Source organism: Cydia fagiglandana, chromosome 18 (assembly GCF_963556715.1).
Source record: "Cydia fagiglandana chromosome 18, ilCydFagi1.1, whole genome shotgun sequence".
NCBI classification, from domain to species: Eukaryota; Metazoa; Arthropoda; class Insecta; order Lepidoptera; family Tortricidae; genus Cydia; species Cydia fagiglandana.
The window spans coordinates 16928221-16947759 of NC_085949.1; the positions used below are offsets into that span (position 1 = coordinate 16928221).

The 19539-nt window shown below is 35.9% G+C and overlaps 1 protein-coding gene across 2 annotated transcripts in view; it reads left to right on the forward strand.

The window, feature by feature from the left end:
- Window positions 1–19539, forward strand: part of LOC134673403 (homeobox protein homothorax) — a 343072-nt gene that overhangs the window by 101251 nt on the left and 222282 nt on the right. For both annotated transcript variants that reach the window (XM_063531382.1, XM_063531383.1), the window contains exon 7: window positions 1962–2088. In XM_063531382.1, the coding sequence (XP_063387452.1) occupies window positions 1962–2088 (127 nt within the window). The remainder of the gene's footprint in view (window positions 1–1961; window positions 2089–19539) is intronic.

A 19539-nucleotide genomic window follows, 5' to 3' on the forward strand; every position in this document is an offset into this window, starting at 1 on the left:
TAGGTTACGGCAAATATGTAACAATAATGAATCTAATACGATCATTTATATTCTTCTGCTTTCATAAGTAATAGTTTTTGAATTTTAAAAAGCGTTTTTCAATTAAAAGACATATCAAGATCGCTTATCTTCTTGCAAGTTCTTTCTAATGCTAAAAAAAACGAACTATAGTTATAAGAGTCAAACGAATCTAAAGTGTCATTCTATGGAACTTGCTAACTATGTAAGCGAAAGTCACTAGTAAATTGACATTCAGAGACAATTTTAATATAGCGGTTTGTTTACATAGTTAGCAAGTTCCATAGAATGACACTTTAGGCGCCGCCATACAATCTAAGTTACGCTGTCATTCTAAAACGACATTTAAAAATAACAGAAAATAAATTGATTTTAAAACTGTATTTTTTTTCTTTGTAGTCGTATCCGACATCCGACATCGGACCGGATAATGTGAACGCTCTTATAAGAGTTCATTCCTCGAACATCCACTAACTGTCAAATTGTATGAGTTGTCATGACAATACCAATGGATAAATACACACTTGTTATAGTAGCCTGGGTGCCTAGCCAATATGCCAATCGTTCGCTCCGTAGATACGCTAATATCTCTCTGTCGCACTAATACGGAAGAGTGATTAGAGTCGAGAGAGATTATCGTTTCGTTCGCTACGGCGCAAACGATTGGCATCACTCGTCATTGCTAGGCCGTCTGGCCAGAAATGTGACCGTTGACAGCGGATAATATATATTATTTTTCCACTACGAATGGGGTTGGCAACTGTCAAAGGTTTGCATAGATGGCGCCATCATAGCTTGCCTCTTTTCTATGAGATTTGGCTTAAAAAGCTGGCATCCAGGGCATAAAATAAAATTACATTAAAAGAATTACACTTTTCTAGGGATGACAGGTAAGCTATGCTGGCGCCATCTGGTAAATACTTCGACCGGCCAACCCCATTGATAAGATGATACTATTTGAATCTATGGCTTCCTGATTAGCTCAAAACATCTCAAGGAATGACTTGAATACTTAAGTCTACTTTATGTAACCTATACTAATTATGGGTTTCATAAAAAGTAGACTTACAATTATTGCAAGTGTCTAGCTTTAAGGAAATAGTGTTATAAGGAATTTCATAAGCGTACGGTTCATTACGCGCAGCTGTTGTCACGTCACGCGCCATAGCGTAGCTAGGGTTAACCCGACAGCGAGTTTAAAACTAATATTTTAATTGAATTTATTCGATATTATTGATACGAATAAGTAGTTGTTTGTTGACTAGAAATTAGTGCAAAGACGTGTTGCGTCCCACTGCTGGACAAAGGCCTCCCTTTCCTTCTTCCATCTATGTATATTTCCGAAAGACGTCAAGATCGTGCTGCCACCATCTATTTCGAGATCTGCCGTGACGCCGCACTATGTTTGGTGTCCACTCGATAGTTTTCTTGGCCCACAAGTCGTTTGGTCGTTATTAAATATGTATTATATTTAATACATACCTACATGTATAAAGATACAAAACTCTAAGTAGTACTAGTACTTTTGTTTATGTATTTTTCACTATTTTTGTGTCTGCTGAGCTCATGTCTATAGGTGCAACGGACCAGGACACCAGAAGAACTGGTAAGGCTCGCGTGCTCGTCTTACGCGTTATTTATTACAGTAAGAACTGACTGCCAACGTTGCAACACTTACAACAGAAAGAATAACTAGCAATTAAGAAAATTAGCGCTTAACGAGGCCGGGGTGTGCCGGGAGCTCGGGTGTGAAATTATTTTCAACATAACTTTCAATTAAAGAGCTGGGAGATCGCTAAAATCATCCATCATTTTTATTACTAATAAGCCTTCAGCTTAACTAACCCTAAAATCTAAAAAAAACCTGGTAATTTTCTCAAAAAATGAGCCAATATCTTGGCAGGATTACCAGGCGATCATAACCGTTGTGGTATTGTCAACAGAGACCGCCTTCGTCGTCGCTGTCGTACGGCGGCGCCGTGAACGACGACGTTCGGTCCCCCGGCTCCGGCGGCACCCCCGGCCCCCTCAGTCAGCCCCCGCCGCAGACCCTCGACGCGACAGATCCAGGTGAGCTTAGCCCTGAGGCCTTGGTACTTCTGGAAGTTCTGGAGCAGTCCAATCTCGGTCATGATAGGCGGTAAAAATTTTTTAACATCTACATAATAGGTACTTGTTTGACGCTAGACAAATCTAAGGAGGTAAGAAATCTTGAGGCCTTAGTGCTGGATACAACACCCTCATTCTCATGATACGCAGTTACAAACGTAGCAAAAATAAATACACCATTTCATACGTATCAGAAGATTTAGATATAATACTAGAGCTTTGTGTGAACTCTCTGGTTGATAGAACTTTTAGATACTTATTTGTTGGATTGAAAAATTAAATCTTCAGTTGTCCTTATCACTCCTACTCCTGCCAATGAAACGCCCCATAAGTTAGTCTTGTCATCATTTACTTACTAGCCTGGAAGATTTGAGACATAATACCTATGCAACACTTCATTAACTCTTAATATTCTGACATGCCTTGAACCTTCCCTAAGAGCATATATTTTGCAGTTTTACACTCTTATTTAAGGGATAAGCCTGATTTAAGGGATAAGCATAATTGTAACCAACTGTGGGAAAAATTGTAAATGGTCTTCAGCAGTTTAGGCGCGAAAAAATCATAATTGCAGCATTCGGGAATGTCGCACCCTAGTCAGAAATATCCGAAGTGCGAACGAGCTAACAATTAACATGTCGCCGCGATCTAGATCCGACACGACATGTCAACGCCTCTTCACGTCACACGACGGGTCCCATCGTCACGTCTATCGCCACAAAGGTACCTGAGAAATGATTACAACCAGTTGTCACAGGCATCAGTCGTCGGCGCCTCAAACGCACCCAAACGACGCATGCAATATGGCAGGAATATGACTTAGGACTTTACGAGATAGAGCAACGTACAATAGGTATTGAAATGAGGTGGTATCGTCCGCATCTACGATAATCGCATACATATGAATACGTGTAATTTGTGTGGGTAGACATTGTGTTCAGATTTAGCTCTAAAAAATTCGAAGTGTGACACAAAAGCGCTATCGAGGTTTGACACCCGTCAAAAGCGACGCGGCGGGCGCAAAGCGGTGGTTTTTTGCACACGTGGAAATTATAGTTTCGCCGCACGTATGTGTAATTGTTCGGTTTGTCGCGCGACGGCAAAATGACTGGTAAATTGGATTCTGTGGCGTTACAGTGATCTGAGGATTAAAAAAATAACTTTTCCGGCCGGGAAACGGAGCTTTGTCGGCGAGTATTGTGCGTCAGTCAGCATTGTGTTTTCATGGCTCATGCGGAAAATTCTGGTGACAGTGTACGAACGTGCGTGATTTCTATATCAGTCCGCTACAATTTTGCAGTATCAGTAACCAAAACTGTCTGTAATATCAATGCCAATAATACATCACGCATCATTTAACTGCGCTAAATATTTCTAGTTCAAAAGTTTCAAATAAAAGCGTTGGATTTGTATTTTAACACTTCCTTGATCAGTATGATTTAACAAAACTTAGATATATTTACTTAGATTTCTCGACAATATCAGCTTTTATATAAACTTTTTTGCAACGTTAAGTAATATTTATGTAATCAATGTAATGTTCCAAAACCGCCTAATCCTTTTCTCAGCCCATCAAAATTCAGGTCCTAACCCCGCATAAAATTATATGCCAATTTCAACCGCCGAAAACTCCTCAACAGCCATAAAGGGCTAACTTGAATTATGCAAAATTCAAAATACCCCCTTAATTCAATCACGGGCCCCAGGGGAGGGGGGAGGGGGTAAATTATTTACGAATTAATAATTAGTCAGCGTATTCGGGTTTTTCAATTACAGTTGACAATTATACGCGTGGACGTCAATCGAGCGCGGATCGGACTTTAGTAATTAATAATATATGCTGTGGATTTCCCGGGGGAATCATCCTTTATGGCCTAGGGCAGGAATGGACGATTGCAGCTCTGAATTCTAGATTGACATGTTTGATGGGCTATAAAGTGCTTGTTTGTCGCTCGGTAAATAATTTAAAGATTTTATTTGAGAGCGGAACATTTCATATATTGACTGAATTCGATATGGATTTGGTTATAGAACGAAGATATATAATATCGATTTCAGTCTCTGACATTATTCTGCAATAGGAGGTTAATGGTATAATTGATAAATTAGAAACAAATTGTGATCTAATAACAGTTAACAGAGTTTACATGTTTTCTCTTTTATAGCTCATTATATTTGGATGAATACTGCTCCTAATCCAATACTCAATGCATCTTCCTTGATTACAAATATCAATTAATATATTTTCTATTTTCGGACATCCATAATAATTTTAATAATAATCATGATCTAAAATCGTTCTACATGACATTAAAGCTCTCCAAACGGCCTCTACGTGTTGGATCTATATCCCCACGCAAGCCTATCAAAAGACCGGGATTTAAAGGCCCGTGAAACCCAAAATCATGATCTTTAATACCTAACGTATTTATATGGAACTTGTATTGTTTTTGTATGTGTGTGTACATAAAGTTTTACTTTTATACCTCCACTAGAAATAGCCTAGTCTGAGAAAGAAAAATAAATAAAGAGAATAATAATCATAATTTATAAATACATTTTCAGCCTTCCAAAAGCACATCCAAAAATAGGGTTCCCTAGGTAACCCGAAGCGGGAAAATATGACCATTATTGCGTTAGCCCCCTCCCGAAATAGAATTATGGCACGTCGGCCCCCATTATCTTCATAAACCTTGTCAGTCGGACGATTCTAGTCACGTGAGCGTACTTAGATTGCACGACATTTAGAACTGGATTCGTAGAAAAAGCAACTGTAGAAAAAAATGGTTTCAGAGGTCTAAGGAACACAGGAGCTGATTTTTTCGAAAATTCTGTGCCTCAGTGATCATATGTCAGATCCTCTATGTTCAGATAATAAATTCAAATAATCAAAGATAGATACTTAAAAGACATTTATTCGTGATGATCACAAAACATGCACGGATATGTACAGACAACAACAGCAAGAAAAGAACAGATAATTAAGGTGTGCATCACGAAATAGACCCAACTCAGCATAATGCTAGCTATACTCGTAAAACCAGCGCTGGTCTTCCGTAGGGCCACCGAATGTATTTCGTGAATATAGAGATTTTCCCAGACAAAAAGACAGGTGCCAAAGACAATATCTGTTTTTGTTAAGGGACCATAGGGATTCAGGCTCTGAATTTTTGAAAACATCCACCTCGTATGTGATGTGCCTAAGATACCTAAATGGAGCAAAGAAGATATCTAGTCATAAATATCTAAACGCATACTTAAATCAATTACATATATCACACTTCGGAGCTTATTATCTTCATAGTGCTTGTCAGATGATGCGATTCTGTTCACGCTTCGAGAATTGCATGGAATGTGGAATGAGCCATATTTATAGAGGCAGTTATAGATATTTTAGAAAAGTGCGTTGTTTTAGATAAATAGTTTGGTCTATAAGGGTACCTACTACAAGCAGGTAAGGGTAGAAGGGTAGAGATGGTTAGTAAACCTTGGTAGTCAAAAAGTAAAGTGGTCCTGAGGTAGAATATTTTAAATGGTGACGCTAGAACGGGCCCAGGCCGTTGTGTTCGTTTCTCTATAGAAAACTCAAGTGACGGACGCCTCGGCCCGGATCCAGACTGTTCTAGTGTGAGTCATCCTTAAAGTATTTTAAGGGTTTCAAACTTGACATACTTATTTTAAATTAAACTAGAACTCGGCAATAGTTATATCAGTTATATGCTTGAAGAAAACCTTGGTATTTGGTATGCGCCAACAAATCGATTTTATACTTGCTCCATTTTACAATAGTTCTAATAATTTGAGGCTTGGCTTGGATGTTGAAAGGGAACCATATGGGTAATTCCGTATGACTTGGTTTTGGCACTAGACCATGGGAACTTTAGCTGAGCCTCTACTTGTGATTCACTTAAAGTATATGACTATACATACTTATGACGGTGTTAACTAACATCTATAGACGGGTCTATCGCGAATTTATTTTATTACCTTTATCAGGCGTGTCTCACTCCGCGATTTCGTCGCTTTGCTACAGGTAGCTAAAAGTGCATCCGTTCGGCCCCAATTTTGGGGTTTGCCATAAGCCGCGCGTGGCGCTGTCGCCACCTAGCGGCCATATCTGTGCTGATCGTAACAGACGCGTTTTGTTAGAGAGTGAGTCTTCTGTACTTAGTACTATTATTTATTCTGTGCCTTTATTTACCGACGTTTCGACAGAGGTTTCACTGGTCATGGTCGCGGCTTAGTGATGTCCCAGCAAAATGTCAAAACAGGGATTTGAGCAACTACCCGACGAAAAAATTTACCCGATGTGAGTGTGTTCAAAACGCGAAAGTTTTAAATGTTATATATGATGGTGATTCCACGTTTATAGGGTTCCGTACCCAAAGGGTAAAACGGGACCCTATTACAAAGACTTCGCTGTCCGTCCGTCCGTCCGTCCGTCCGTTTGTCACCAGGCTGTATCTCACGAACCGTGATAGCTAGACAGTTGAAATTTTCAGATGATGTATTTCTGTTGCCGCTATAACAACAAATACTAAAAACGGAATAAAATCAATATTTAAGTGGGGCTCCCATACAACAAACGTGATTTTTGACCAAAGTTAAGCAACGTCGGGCGTGGTCAGTACTTGGATACCGACCGTGTTTTTTTGCATTTTTTTCCGTTTTTTTTTTGCATTATGGTAGGGAACCCTTCGGGCGCGAGTCCGACTCGCACTTGCCCGCTTTTTAAGTTCACTATGGCTGCCATTCCATTGACTGAGGCAGAGATAAGCATAGATGAGAAGTGCGGAAAACAACCAATAGCATTGGTTGTTTTCTCCGTTTCGCTGCTACAACCAATGCTATTGGTTGTAGCAGCACGTCTCATCTCCTGTCACCTCCACCTCAGTGGAAAGTTAGCTTATTACAAGTATATTTTCAGTGATACAGATATGATATACCCCACTCCGCTGGCCAGTTCCGATACGTGACGCATGGGGTCTGTAACATGTACCACTTAATCCGGGTTAGGCCTCAGGGGCCATCAATATTTCAGTCACAAAATTGAAAATTACCTCACCCCCCATAACTCAAATCTATCGATACCAATAAAATATTAACCGTCGATTTCCCGCCATTTTTCACGCCGCGCTCAACTTTCTCGTCACGTTCTCCTTGCACTCAGTTCTAAATGTAATCATAAAATTTGTTGTTAATAATTCAGGAGTGAGCGGGACGAGTGTACACGCTAGACGGAGAGGGAAAATAGAGGGATTATTAAATTCTGTGAATGCTCACTTTGTATCTAATATCCGAATGTGTTTAATATTAGATTAAGAGGGGCTTTCCCTCGGGGCGTGGTTGGTCGGAGTTTTCCTTGACTTATGATTGGACGGGCTCATTTAGAAATGGAATTTACCTGGGCATGGGCATATTTTTATTGCACTTGTAACGGCGTTTCGATCAGTTTGGGCGAGCCCTTTACACTTTGCAACATCTTTTTATTGAACTTTGTTGATACGTATAGATAGGTAAGGTGTATTCGGGTAATACCGAATGTCGGATAATTCCGAAATTCAGATGAAAATCACCCTTAATTCCATCATAATAAAAGTCTCTTTTCGGAATAAACCGACAGTTTTCGACATTCGGAACTACCCGAGTAAACCTTACATATAAAGTGTCATTCTATGGAACTTGCTATCTATGTAATCATTCAGTAACAGTTTCAATATGGCGGTTTGTTTACATAGTTAGCAAGTTTTATAGAATGACACTTTACGTATGTAATCGCCAAAAGTAGGTTAATTTTCACTATCTAAATGTATCTAAGGAAATAATTATAGTCACTAATTCTTTACGCGTGTGTGATTTTACGGTTTCAAAAAGTCGAAATAATATTACTAGACCTAGTAACTAGTAACTTATAATGTTACTAGACCAGAAGTCAACGGAGGTCGGTAAAAACTGATTAAATTTCACGCTAGATTCGTCAGTCCAAACCGCAGTGTCCGCTAAGCGCGCCCAACGATCAAGTTTCGTGTTTAGAGCAGGTTAACTAAATGCTTAAAGGGGGAATTATGTTCAAGTAGTATACAACTGGCGTTGAAATGTGTTTTATTTTATTTTCTTCATGGGGGAAAACATACATAGGCATATAATACAAAATAAAAGGATATTGGTTATAAGTGCAACCTACATCCTGAGACAATTCCCACTAAACGCCACGTGCAGCATCCAACTAACCCGGGGTTAACCGGTTAAACCCTTAACCCAAAATGTACTAGTAAGCTAGTAACTACAGGTTTAACCGGTTAACCCCGGGTTAGTGGGATGGTGCTAGTAGCCCTTAGATTTATAAACCAAGAATAAGTATTTAAGTGGCATTGTCATCGGGCCGAGGTATAAAATACAAGATATAATACTGTACTAAAATAAACTGACGATGACAATGACAGTATGTAATTATTATATATCTACATATGTATAAGAGGTGAAATAAGGAACTACATATACACTTGTACAGATTACTATAGGGCTAATGATCCGCCGAGGGATCAAGTTTTGAGTTTAGAACAGGTTATCGAAATGCTCAAAGGGGGATAATGTTCAAGTAGTATAAAACTGGCGTTGAAATGTGTTTGAAGTGATAAACGTCAGGATACAAAGATCAATAAATAACAAGGCTGAGTGTGAAACTGACCACAACGCATTGACGCAGCGTTTACGCAGTGACATTTTAGTCATACATTTTGTTGCTTCAAAATTCAAATACTTTTTGACGATGATATTACAACTGTGCCAGATTGTCTAAACTTCAAATACTGCATTTAGATGTCTAGATATTATGATCTATTTCACAACTATTTTTATCGAAAATTTCTATCTTCCTTTCTACATATCGTGTCATATCTAAAAGTCAAAAATATCTGCAGTTTTATTTATTCCCATTACAGATGCCTCAAAGCATCTCTTTCATGTACAAGTATGTGGCCTTCATGAGTAGAATTGGTTTAATTTTATTATAAGCTAAGCTTCACATTGTGCACATGGTTACGCCAATGGGAATCAAACTTTGAATAACTAGATAATTTCTATTAGAATACCATCGCTCTCACCAGCCCTCAAACTCCACATAATCCCACCCCAAACAAATAGCTCAAACTAGCCCAGTGTTATCCTAACAATTACCAGGACTTTATAATAAAAAAGGGTTGCGTCACAATCAAGCTGCATTATTCCATTGTGACGGATCTAATGCTTTTATTTATTCGTTTCTCTACCTCGTACCAAACCATATACGTGCGAAATATGTAACTTTGATATTGAACTCAATGATTGACAATTAAGATTGAAATTTGAGTGAAGATTTTTCTTGAGTTATGTGAAAATGGTTGATGGTAAGGTGTTACCCTTTTTTCATCCGTAGTCGGCGAAGTTTTGTTTGATATTTCACGTGTAATTTCATTTTGGACGGCATGTATGAATGTGACGTGTATGGAGAGTTTGAATGGTTATTCGTATTATGATTTTAGTGATGAATGCGAAATATGTTATTGTACGAATATGTATACTTTGGTTGGATTCTTGTGTATTGTGTAAATAACATTTTCATTTATTATTGTACCGAGTAAATATAATATTATATGTATTACGTTTTTACCTAATAACTATGAAGTTATTGCTTATTGCACTAAAAAGACGAACTAATATTAAATGTCGAAAGTTCGATACTACCTACACATAAACATATACCTATATATTTTCCTTTTCTAGACATTTTTTAAAGACATGTTTTTTTTTAACTATAGATTTTATACCAAGCATAAATTATTGTTAAATGAGCCCTTTTATGCAAAGAATACAGTTCAATTAACATTTCTAAGAAAAATTAAAATACGTAATTAATTCATCATCAATTAATATTTCCGTACAAGTCTCAATAATGATTATTCATAGATACAGTCAATCAACATTACGCCGACTGTACTTAGGGTGTGAATTACAGCTGACAGAGGAATGACAAAAACCTGTCAAAGTGGAATGATTCGTCATACGGCAGCAGATGTGAGGGGCCATTCACAATTATGCCTTTTGTAACGATTACGAATGTTAGCGGATCGTATTTGATAAAAAAATAATACTATAAGTAGTAGAAGTTATATAAAGTTTAGTGCAATAGTTGTTATAATAATAGCATACATCAATAATTATGAATAAAAATATTAAATGTAGAAAAAATATTTTAATACTACTCTGTTACCTGTTACACAACACCAAACCACAACCAAAGTTACAATAAAAAGTAACCTAAAATTAAAACTACCTACAAAACTAAAACTAAACCTAAAAATATAGGTACTTAAAAATCTACTAAACTTAATTAATAATAACTAGCTTAAATCTAAAATAGGACCTATTTTAAGGACCTTGAGGCATTGGACCAAGGATGCTGGCGGCATTTCCTCGTTGTCTGATACGTTGTGCTAGGAAGCCAGCTCTTCGGTCACCAATAACAAGTTTTATATAAATTTATATTGTAATTTCATATTATGAAATAAATAAATCTAAATCGAAATCTATACGTAAATGTGAGAAATTATTCATTTTGCTTTGCACGGTCTTATACGGTGTATTTCCATTTATTCCCGCCCCACGTGACCGCTGCTTTAACGCAGGGAAAAATGGGGAATTATTTGAACACCTATTTCCATCTGTGCCCGGCGGAGACAGATGGGAATACACACTTATAACCTTAGTAAGTTTTTACTTTATATTCCATCAAGCAGTTTGGTTAAAATATTAATTCATTAAAAGTTTTCCGTGTGACTTTGTTTCCAAATAAGCGCTCATTGACCACCTGCCCATTGACCTCAATGTACCGTTCCCGAAGCTCCCGTTTGTAAGTCATCAATATACAACGTAACCAATCTTGAACCTTATGTCTTTCTAATAAGGCTTATCAATAGTCAGGGCCAAAGTACAAACACGTAAGACGCATCTCCCTCATTACAACTCGGCTACTGTATTTCTTTACTCACATTCTTACACACACCACCCATATTATCATGACCCCCTGGTCACCACTGTTCTAGTACAATAAGTACAAACTTTGTATACACTCGAAAATATGAGAGATCAGACTAAAGTGGTCACCAATTAGCATTTTTTAAACTTTGAAATATTTATTTAAGTAGCCATGCTGTTTGTCTGTACAACCAAAGGGCCGAAACTACGAGCAATAAATCATTGGGAGCGTCTTTGAATTTACAATGAAATAGTTCGGTCTAGTTAAAATCGTTTTACATATTTGTAATGCATTTTGTACCCAAGCATTTTGTTTCTGTAAATTAACATGTAAACTAACTCTTCTATTGAATATTTTTTACATTAAATCGACATGAATGGATCTCTTAGCAAAGTTAGTTAAAGTCCAATTCGGACCGATGCACCGCAGTAACTGACGTTGTTAAAAAGAAACAAAGAGTCCAATTCGCACTACTATTCTACATTTAAATTTCAAACTCCTCTCACATCCTGCCATCCTGCGTTCCGGGTAGAAAAGTAACCTCATTCGCAATGCAGTCGCAATGCAACTGAAGTATGGGAGCGGAATGTGCTGCATGCCTACGTGGAAAATTAGATTCCGCCGTAACTGTTTCTAGTCGCAAGGAATTTTGAAATTAATTTTCAAATTTAGAACGGTTGTGCAGTTTTCAATTACGGTCTTCATTTGTTTGTCTAGAGAGAACATAAAGTAGAAGAGATCTTATAGTACATGAAAATTTGACAGAGCTAGAGTTAGACCAAGAAAAGTCATATACGTAGTGCAAGCGTTATTTGAAAGAAATTATGACGTATATATGACACTTGCACAGTTGCACACTTGCACAGCGTGTTCTATCGAAATCGTTGTAGACTTTTCTTGGTCTAACGGTAGTGCAATTTTTTTTGTCAGTGTGGTCGACTCTATTGCGTCACAATTATTATAAGAATTCGAATCGGAAAGAATCGGACCAAGTTAAATCTGCATGGCAGTTATAATGACAAAATGTGAAAATATCATCGTTATGTCAATTTTTAATAATAATATGACATTTATAATGATACTTCCTCACTTTGTTATTTTCAAATTAGTGCAAAGTTAGCATAGACGGAGTCTAGCATCAACTGTAAGACACACCAACAATAGTAATAAGAAATCTATGTTTTATAAATGATACGCATACATTTATACGTACATATTGGTTAATAACTTAAGGACATATTTACACACATTTTGGTTTTGATTCCGGTATGTGAAAAATCCTCATAGACTCAGCCTTTTTCGAAACATTGTATATCAAGACCATGAATGAGTCTTCAACATCTCTCGGCTCATCTCATACAAAGAGGCCAGACGCTTATACATATTCAAGAAAATCCTCCAAATCTTAAAAAAAATTACCCTCTGACATGCGTGTCCAATCTCGCCAATCACCATTTGTTTAAAACTATATCTTTTCAAAAGTACTCCACTCTAGTTACTCTAGTTATGCGCATAATTTTCACGCGTTAGGCAGCGATCTTTGGGGCTATTGGCTTTGTCGTTATTAATTAGTAGCTTTTCTTTTACCTTGTCTTTTGGTATTCTCTTGTCCTGGATTGTTATTGTTGATTTTAGAGCCTCTATTGTTTTTAAACGAGGTGACATGATGACTTGGGCAGATATACCTATTATTCCTTTGAACGGAGTTTTGAAAATGCAAATTGTAGAGTTTTCTACTTTTGTAAGATATTTCTTACTACACTACACTTCATTAAAGCGCTTATCAAACTTTCAAAAGCACTTGAAGCTGGTTTAAGAATGATAAATCAACAAAATACATTATTTAACCTCATTTACTTACATTGATACTGAAAATAATCCTAGAACTTCATTGAAATAAATGAGTTTAGCTAGTCGTTTGGTAAAATCACATACATACTTACTTAAATTGTCTTAGTTTTTGTATTGTACAAATAGCAGTAGATGCAATATATATGTTATGGAACATTATAGATATTACAGACATATCTATAAGTGTGTATGTAAATGTATGTTCAAACAAACTATATAAAGTATACCAAACTCATTAAATCGTCAACTACCGCTTATCCCCTACCCACACCCAAATCTGCATAATTATAACAACACCAGAATTACCTTTTAACCTAATTTATTCATTACGGCCCGTCTAGAGTTAACTCACAATAAAGAAATTAACGGCGGTACCCTCCGAAAATATTTTGATTAAAAATTTATTCCACCAGAGAAAAAATATGGGGTCCAGAGCGGACCCCTGTGGAACCCCGCACTGACAGATGTCAATCTGCAGCGGGTGTGAATGAGGGATGCTGGTACTTGTTTTTTTTTTATTGTGACCATGGTATTATTTTGTAGTGCCAACTTTAGCGGAATGGTGCAAAACGGAATGACAAAATGGAGGTGTCAAACTGATTTTTTATTATAGCATTCGTCATCTATGGAATATCAGAACAACATAACAATGTAAATAGGTAATGGATGATGTAAAAGTTTATTATTATTGAGTCAGTCATTCGAAATCAAATTATATATTAGGTATAGATACTTAAACAACAAGAATTGAGCCCGCTTGATTATGAGATGCTTACCATAACCTCCGGCTGGGCGGTCAAAACTCCCTAAATATCACATAGAGTTAGACCAAGAAAAGTCTGCAGCGATTTTGATAGCCCACGCAGTGCAAATGTTATTTATACGTCATAATTTTATAGAAGTTTGACGTTTATAATAACACTTGCACTGCGTGGGCTATCAAAATAACTGCAGAATTTTCTTTCTTGATGCGTTACTAATTATATGGATCTCAAATATCTTCGCATTTTTCCCACTAACCATAATTATCTCTTTCTACTTCCCATCACCTAATGGCAAACCATCCTAAGTTTGGTCTCTACAAAAGTACTAAATATATTTTTAATAATACATTTTTGGTTCCTTCTGAAGACAGTCCTAGGCACCCCTCTGTCATCCAATCCGAGTGGATGATTGCAAGTGACATATTATAAATATTAATGTCTGTCTGTCCGTCCTGATCACACATAATGGCTCAAAATTGTAGCTGTTGTTATAATTTAATGTGATAGTAGTTTTAATTCGACAACTTTTATATTTTTCAAAATTTTTAAATACTCGAATTAAAAAAACACTGGATTTTCCTTTAAGATGCATGTTAAGAAAAAAAAAATGTATTTCAAGTTACAAGGCTCATAATCAGTTCTAAATCAACATACGAAATATTCATTTAAAATTCCTCATTATCTAATAAGTATGATGTTTCTTTTACTTGTTCCCTAAACTATAGAGCATTAATAAATAGAGAATAAGTATACATAATATGTACATACAAACGGCAATTGCGGCAAAATATATCGCCGATAGTTTTCCTCGCATTGTGCCGAGCCCTTTCATTACATACGGAGCCCTAGAGCTCAGACTACTCACTTACGTGATGCACGTTCGTTTTATACGATTGAAGTGTGTAGGAATTGCAGGAGGTCAGAAACTAGTGAATTACTGTTTCAATACATAGAGAAACTGTTACTTATGGTGTTTATGTCTGGTCTATATTAGAATTAAAAATAAATAATAATAAATGAATTTTATATTTCTTCTCTTCTTCCACAGTAAGCTCAATAAGCTTGTGTTGCGGGTACTATAAATTAGACGACGATGTATAATATATAGATATATTATGGATAAATACTTAAGTACTTACTTGCATAGAAAACACAGGAAAAAATATTTGTGATTAAACACAAAAAACCAGGATTTGAAACCGGGACCTCCTGATTTGTAGGCAGGATCACTCATCTTAGGCTTGGCTAGCTTCATAGTAGTGATATAAAGGCCGCTGCAAAGTGAATCCATTTTAAATTGCAACTCATATTAATATGATAGGCACGACTATGATATCCTTATTAATAGCCAATATTGGCAAAAACGACGCTTTATTATGCACAATTTGAATAGGCTTACCTCCCCGACCCCTGACTTAACGGTCATTTCCATTTATTAGAACGAAAATATTTCGCTTTTCAAATTTGCGTCTTTGTTAATATAATATATAGGCTCGTTTCGGGTGACCGCCTCCCGTTTCTGTTGTCCTGGTGCTTTTTACTGACGTGTCCTTTTTTTTGCAGGTAAGCACGAAATACAGTTTCAAGGAGGAACCGAGTGAGGGTAAGTTTTTGAATGGACAAAGAAAAATGTAGTTTTTTATGGAAAAAGTTACTGTAATAAGCAAGATTAATTTTCATTTGACATTACTGAGGCAGCGTCCTCTAGTATAGTGCGACATAAAATAGCATAAAAAATGAGGGCGCCACTTCCTACGTAACCGTTACATTATTGACGTAAAATGATTACACATGGCAACAATTTAGTACGGATTTTTTTATTTAATTTCTACTATTTTATGTCGCACTGTAGGTATGCGTTTCCATCTCCTTTCACATTACAATTTCGCAATTTATAGTTTAAAGTAACTAACGAATAGGTAATGTCAGACCGAGAAAAGTCTGCAGTGATTTTGATAGCCCACGCAGTGCAAGTGTCATTTTAAAAGTCAAACTTCTATGAAATTATGACGTATAAATAACACTTGCACTGCGTGGGCTATCAAAGTCGCTGCAGACTTTTCTTGGTCTAACTCTATGTACTTTTTTTTACTCCAAAATTTCCTCCAAATAACCAATGTCCGTTAAATTTCGCATTTCGAAAACAAATCCAACACCGTTTCTCATTGTTTATAGGCACTAGTATTATTCCTCTCACGTCCCTCCACCCCTCGAGCGACGACATTTTATTTAATCAAGACCACTTTTTAACATTCACCTGGCAACCTCACAATATTTTTCTAGGTGGGCAACACTTTTTATATTTTTTTAGTCTTCAAACACTGATTACTTTAGACAATCATACTGCTTGCGTACATGCTTAAAATGCAATGCGCGACTCCGTATCAACGGCCGTCACGGTTAAACAAAAGAAGTTTTTAATAATAATTATATCTAAAATGTTCATCTCACTTCGCCTTTTTCCAGTTAAATTAAGAAAACGAGCAAGAATAAAGAAGGGAATTATCCATTTTTAATTCCCCCCCGCGTTAAAGTTAATTAAAATGAATTTTCTAGAATTATCCACCGGCTTTAATGCCTTATAAAACCTTTTTATACAGAAAAACATAAATGTTAGATTTTGTCAGATTTATGAAGTCGATCTTTTTGAATTTGTCGTAAGGTAAACGGCCCCAAGTTCGTGCTAGTACGTTATTTCGTTAGTTTTTTTTCTGGCGCAAATAATAAGGAATTCAAATATCTTTTATTCAAATTATACATATGAAAAAAATCTGTATTATTAAATCTCTTCAATAAAATGATAACCAATATTTTAGTGATTAAACTAAGAGTAATACGACGGTCGAAACTGTCAGACGGCCGCGAATAGCTGTGTTGTATGCGTGCACTTTTTTTAGGCGTAAGGTGCGCGCTCTCACTTGTTAAGCTTATAGGAAGGAAAAGCTAAACCCATTCGAATAAAAGTTTTTGGGAGTGTTTCTGTGGGTTCCTTAGTAATTGATTTGATAAGAAAAAAGATTGAATATATGCATAGAAATAACTTAAAATTGCAATAAATCGACTCACGAAATAGCGGTAATTTTATCTTACGTGTGTCTCCTATTTCGTGCCACTAACGAATCAAGGATTTTCTAGATACATTTTGAGTGCTTGTTTTTAAATATAACAACAAAGATAATTAAAAAAATAAATTAGAAAACAATTAATGTATTTCATGAAGTTTCGTATGAGCGAAATTCGGTATATGTTTTTTTCACTAGAATTCTCATAAAACGAGTTTGAATGTGACCCAAGTTAAACATTTTAAGGTATGTTCCACGTATATTCTCATATTAACTACTAGCACAATTTTATTTATTATTGAAATTTGATTTATTTTTGTGTAGGTATGTTTATTTTTAAAGTATAAGATAGTAAATTATTTTTTGTAAATAATTTTTAATTTTAATTATTTTTATTTTTTTATTATTTTTTTTATTTTTTTATTTAAATTAAATTGTTTGACTTTTAATCAAGTATTAAAGTACCCATATGGTTTACCTAAGTCTTAATTCAACCATTAAAGTCGACGAGTACAAAAAACTTTAAGCTAGCTCTCAATTTAACATTTTTTTTTTATTATTATTTTTAATTTGACCTTACAATTATTCGTAAGTAGGTAAGACCGTTAAATATTTAACAGCAAATTATCAATTTATCACCAATTACTCTAAGAAAACTTTATGCCGAAACAGGGGACAAGAATTCACGAATTTAGGAGCTGACCTAAATTTGTATCACGAAATGGGAGCCAAATAAGAGGTTCACGAAAAAATTCATATAAAAAAAAGTTTCAACTAAAACCCTACAGTTTATACATTAAATTATTAACAAAGAACTAATATAACATATTCAAAAGCTTTCAAGGTATTGATATGCTTAGTAATATTTAAAAAAAATACACAAATCTCAACTCACTCTCAAGAGCCTTAACCTGCCGAAACAGGGGCCCTTTACCTTAAACGTCAAACAGTATTTTACAACCATATGATTATTAGATAGGAAAACACCATTGTGCCTTTTTTAATTTGAATACTTTGTTGCTTTTTTTAGTCGTAAAATTCTGGACATTTTAGTATCATACGGCCAGTTGCCCTATTTTGATGAAGCCGAAACTTTTTTTTTAATAGACACATTTTTAACGGTTGAGTCGTAAAATTTTTAATCGTTGCTTAATAATTTGAGACGCACTGGTCGCATAAAATCATAGTACCTATCGTAAAGGTAACAGGAAACAATAACTATTAAAATAGTATATCGAAAGCTAAACGACATTCCTTAAGTCATATAATTTTCTAAAAATAAAATTACAAATAACCAAATTTATAAAGCAAAACCACATTGCACCTCGAAATTCAAAATGGCGGTGCGCATTTTTCAAAATGACAGCTACTCAGACACCCTATTTCAGTAGAACAGGTTTTCTTACTTTTCCCGTCCCCTTAATGACTCGAGGCATTAGTTATCTTAAAATTACTGATAGGTATTCTAGGGGTTCAAAAGAAAAGAAAAAATCGAAGGGTGAAAAGTATCAAGCGTTGATAACGGGGCTGGAATACCGTCCTTATCTCCCGCCTTTTCCTGATAGCCGGAGAGTAATTAAGTTTTTGTTTTTGAAAAAAGAAATTAGATATCGGCGCGCTAATGTGTTTGGAATGGGTGCGTTCGTAAATTGTGCGATTACTAGTTCCAATCGATTATTAGTCGATTTAGTTCGTTTACGAATTTTTACGAATAAAAAATTTTACGAATTCGAAAGTAGGGAAACTGATAATTATAAAATTACATAATTGCGTGCAAAATACTGTTCCATTTTGGTGTTACATATTTTGTGGTTGACAGATCTGAGCAGTATGTCGATATCTATTTAGTTTAGAGGTTTCATTCTCGAGAAAATTTGTTTTCTTTGATGTTACTTTATATTCAAAATAAAAATTATGACAAAAAATGCTATTTATCACGGAGAAAAGAATTAAACTTGATAAAAGTAATTAAAATGCACACGAAATCATCTGCAAATATCTAAACAAAGCCTTATCGTCAATCTAAATGTCGCTTCAGCCCCTCCGTTTCCAACGAAAACGAGACAGATGTATACAAGATTCGCGTGTCAGAGAGGGATGGGGGACAGGGGGCGCCAGGATGCAAAGAAAGTATTGTTTTAAAGACAGTTTTAATTTCCCGAAGGTGATTTATCACTCGTTCTCGGGAGCGTTCCAATCGATATTTATATTTTTTGGCGCGCGAGGGGAACGCGCCCCCGCGTCGCTTTCAAATATAGAACACGTTCTGTTTTCGGAATAAAAAAACACATTATTTTGAATTAAGAATGCCTTCGCGGGTGAGGTAACGGTGTTATGAATATTTGAATTTCGAGTAACGTTAGAAGGGATGAAATTTTCCGTTGTAATTTCGTTTCTTCAGAAAGTAATTCAAACTGGCTGAATGCATTATAAAGAAAATTTTATTTTATTTTCGAAATGTATAATAGCCAAATGCGATGACTTTTATCACGAGTTAGGGGCCATTCAAGTACATAAACCGCGTAGGAAGATACATACAAATGTCATAGCACGATTAGTTCTCCATACAATCACCATACAATCGTCACATCTCTCTGTTTGCAAATCAAGCCGCCGCCATTGTGATTAGCGTTCTTTTTTTAACATTCGAAACTCAAAAGTTCAAACCGTTGGTGGTCTATGCTGTGTACCTATGGACAAAATGGCGAAATTAAACAGTTGT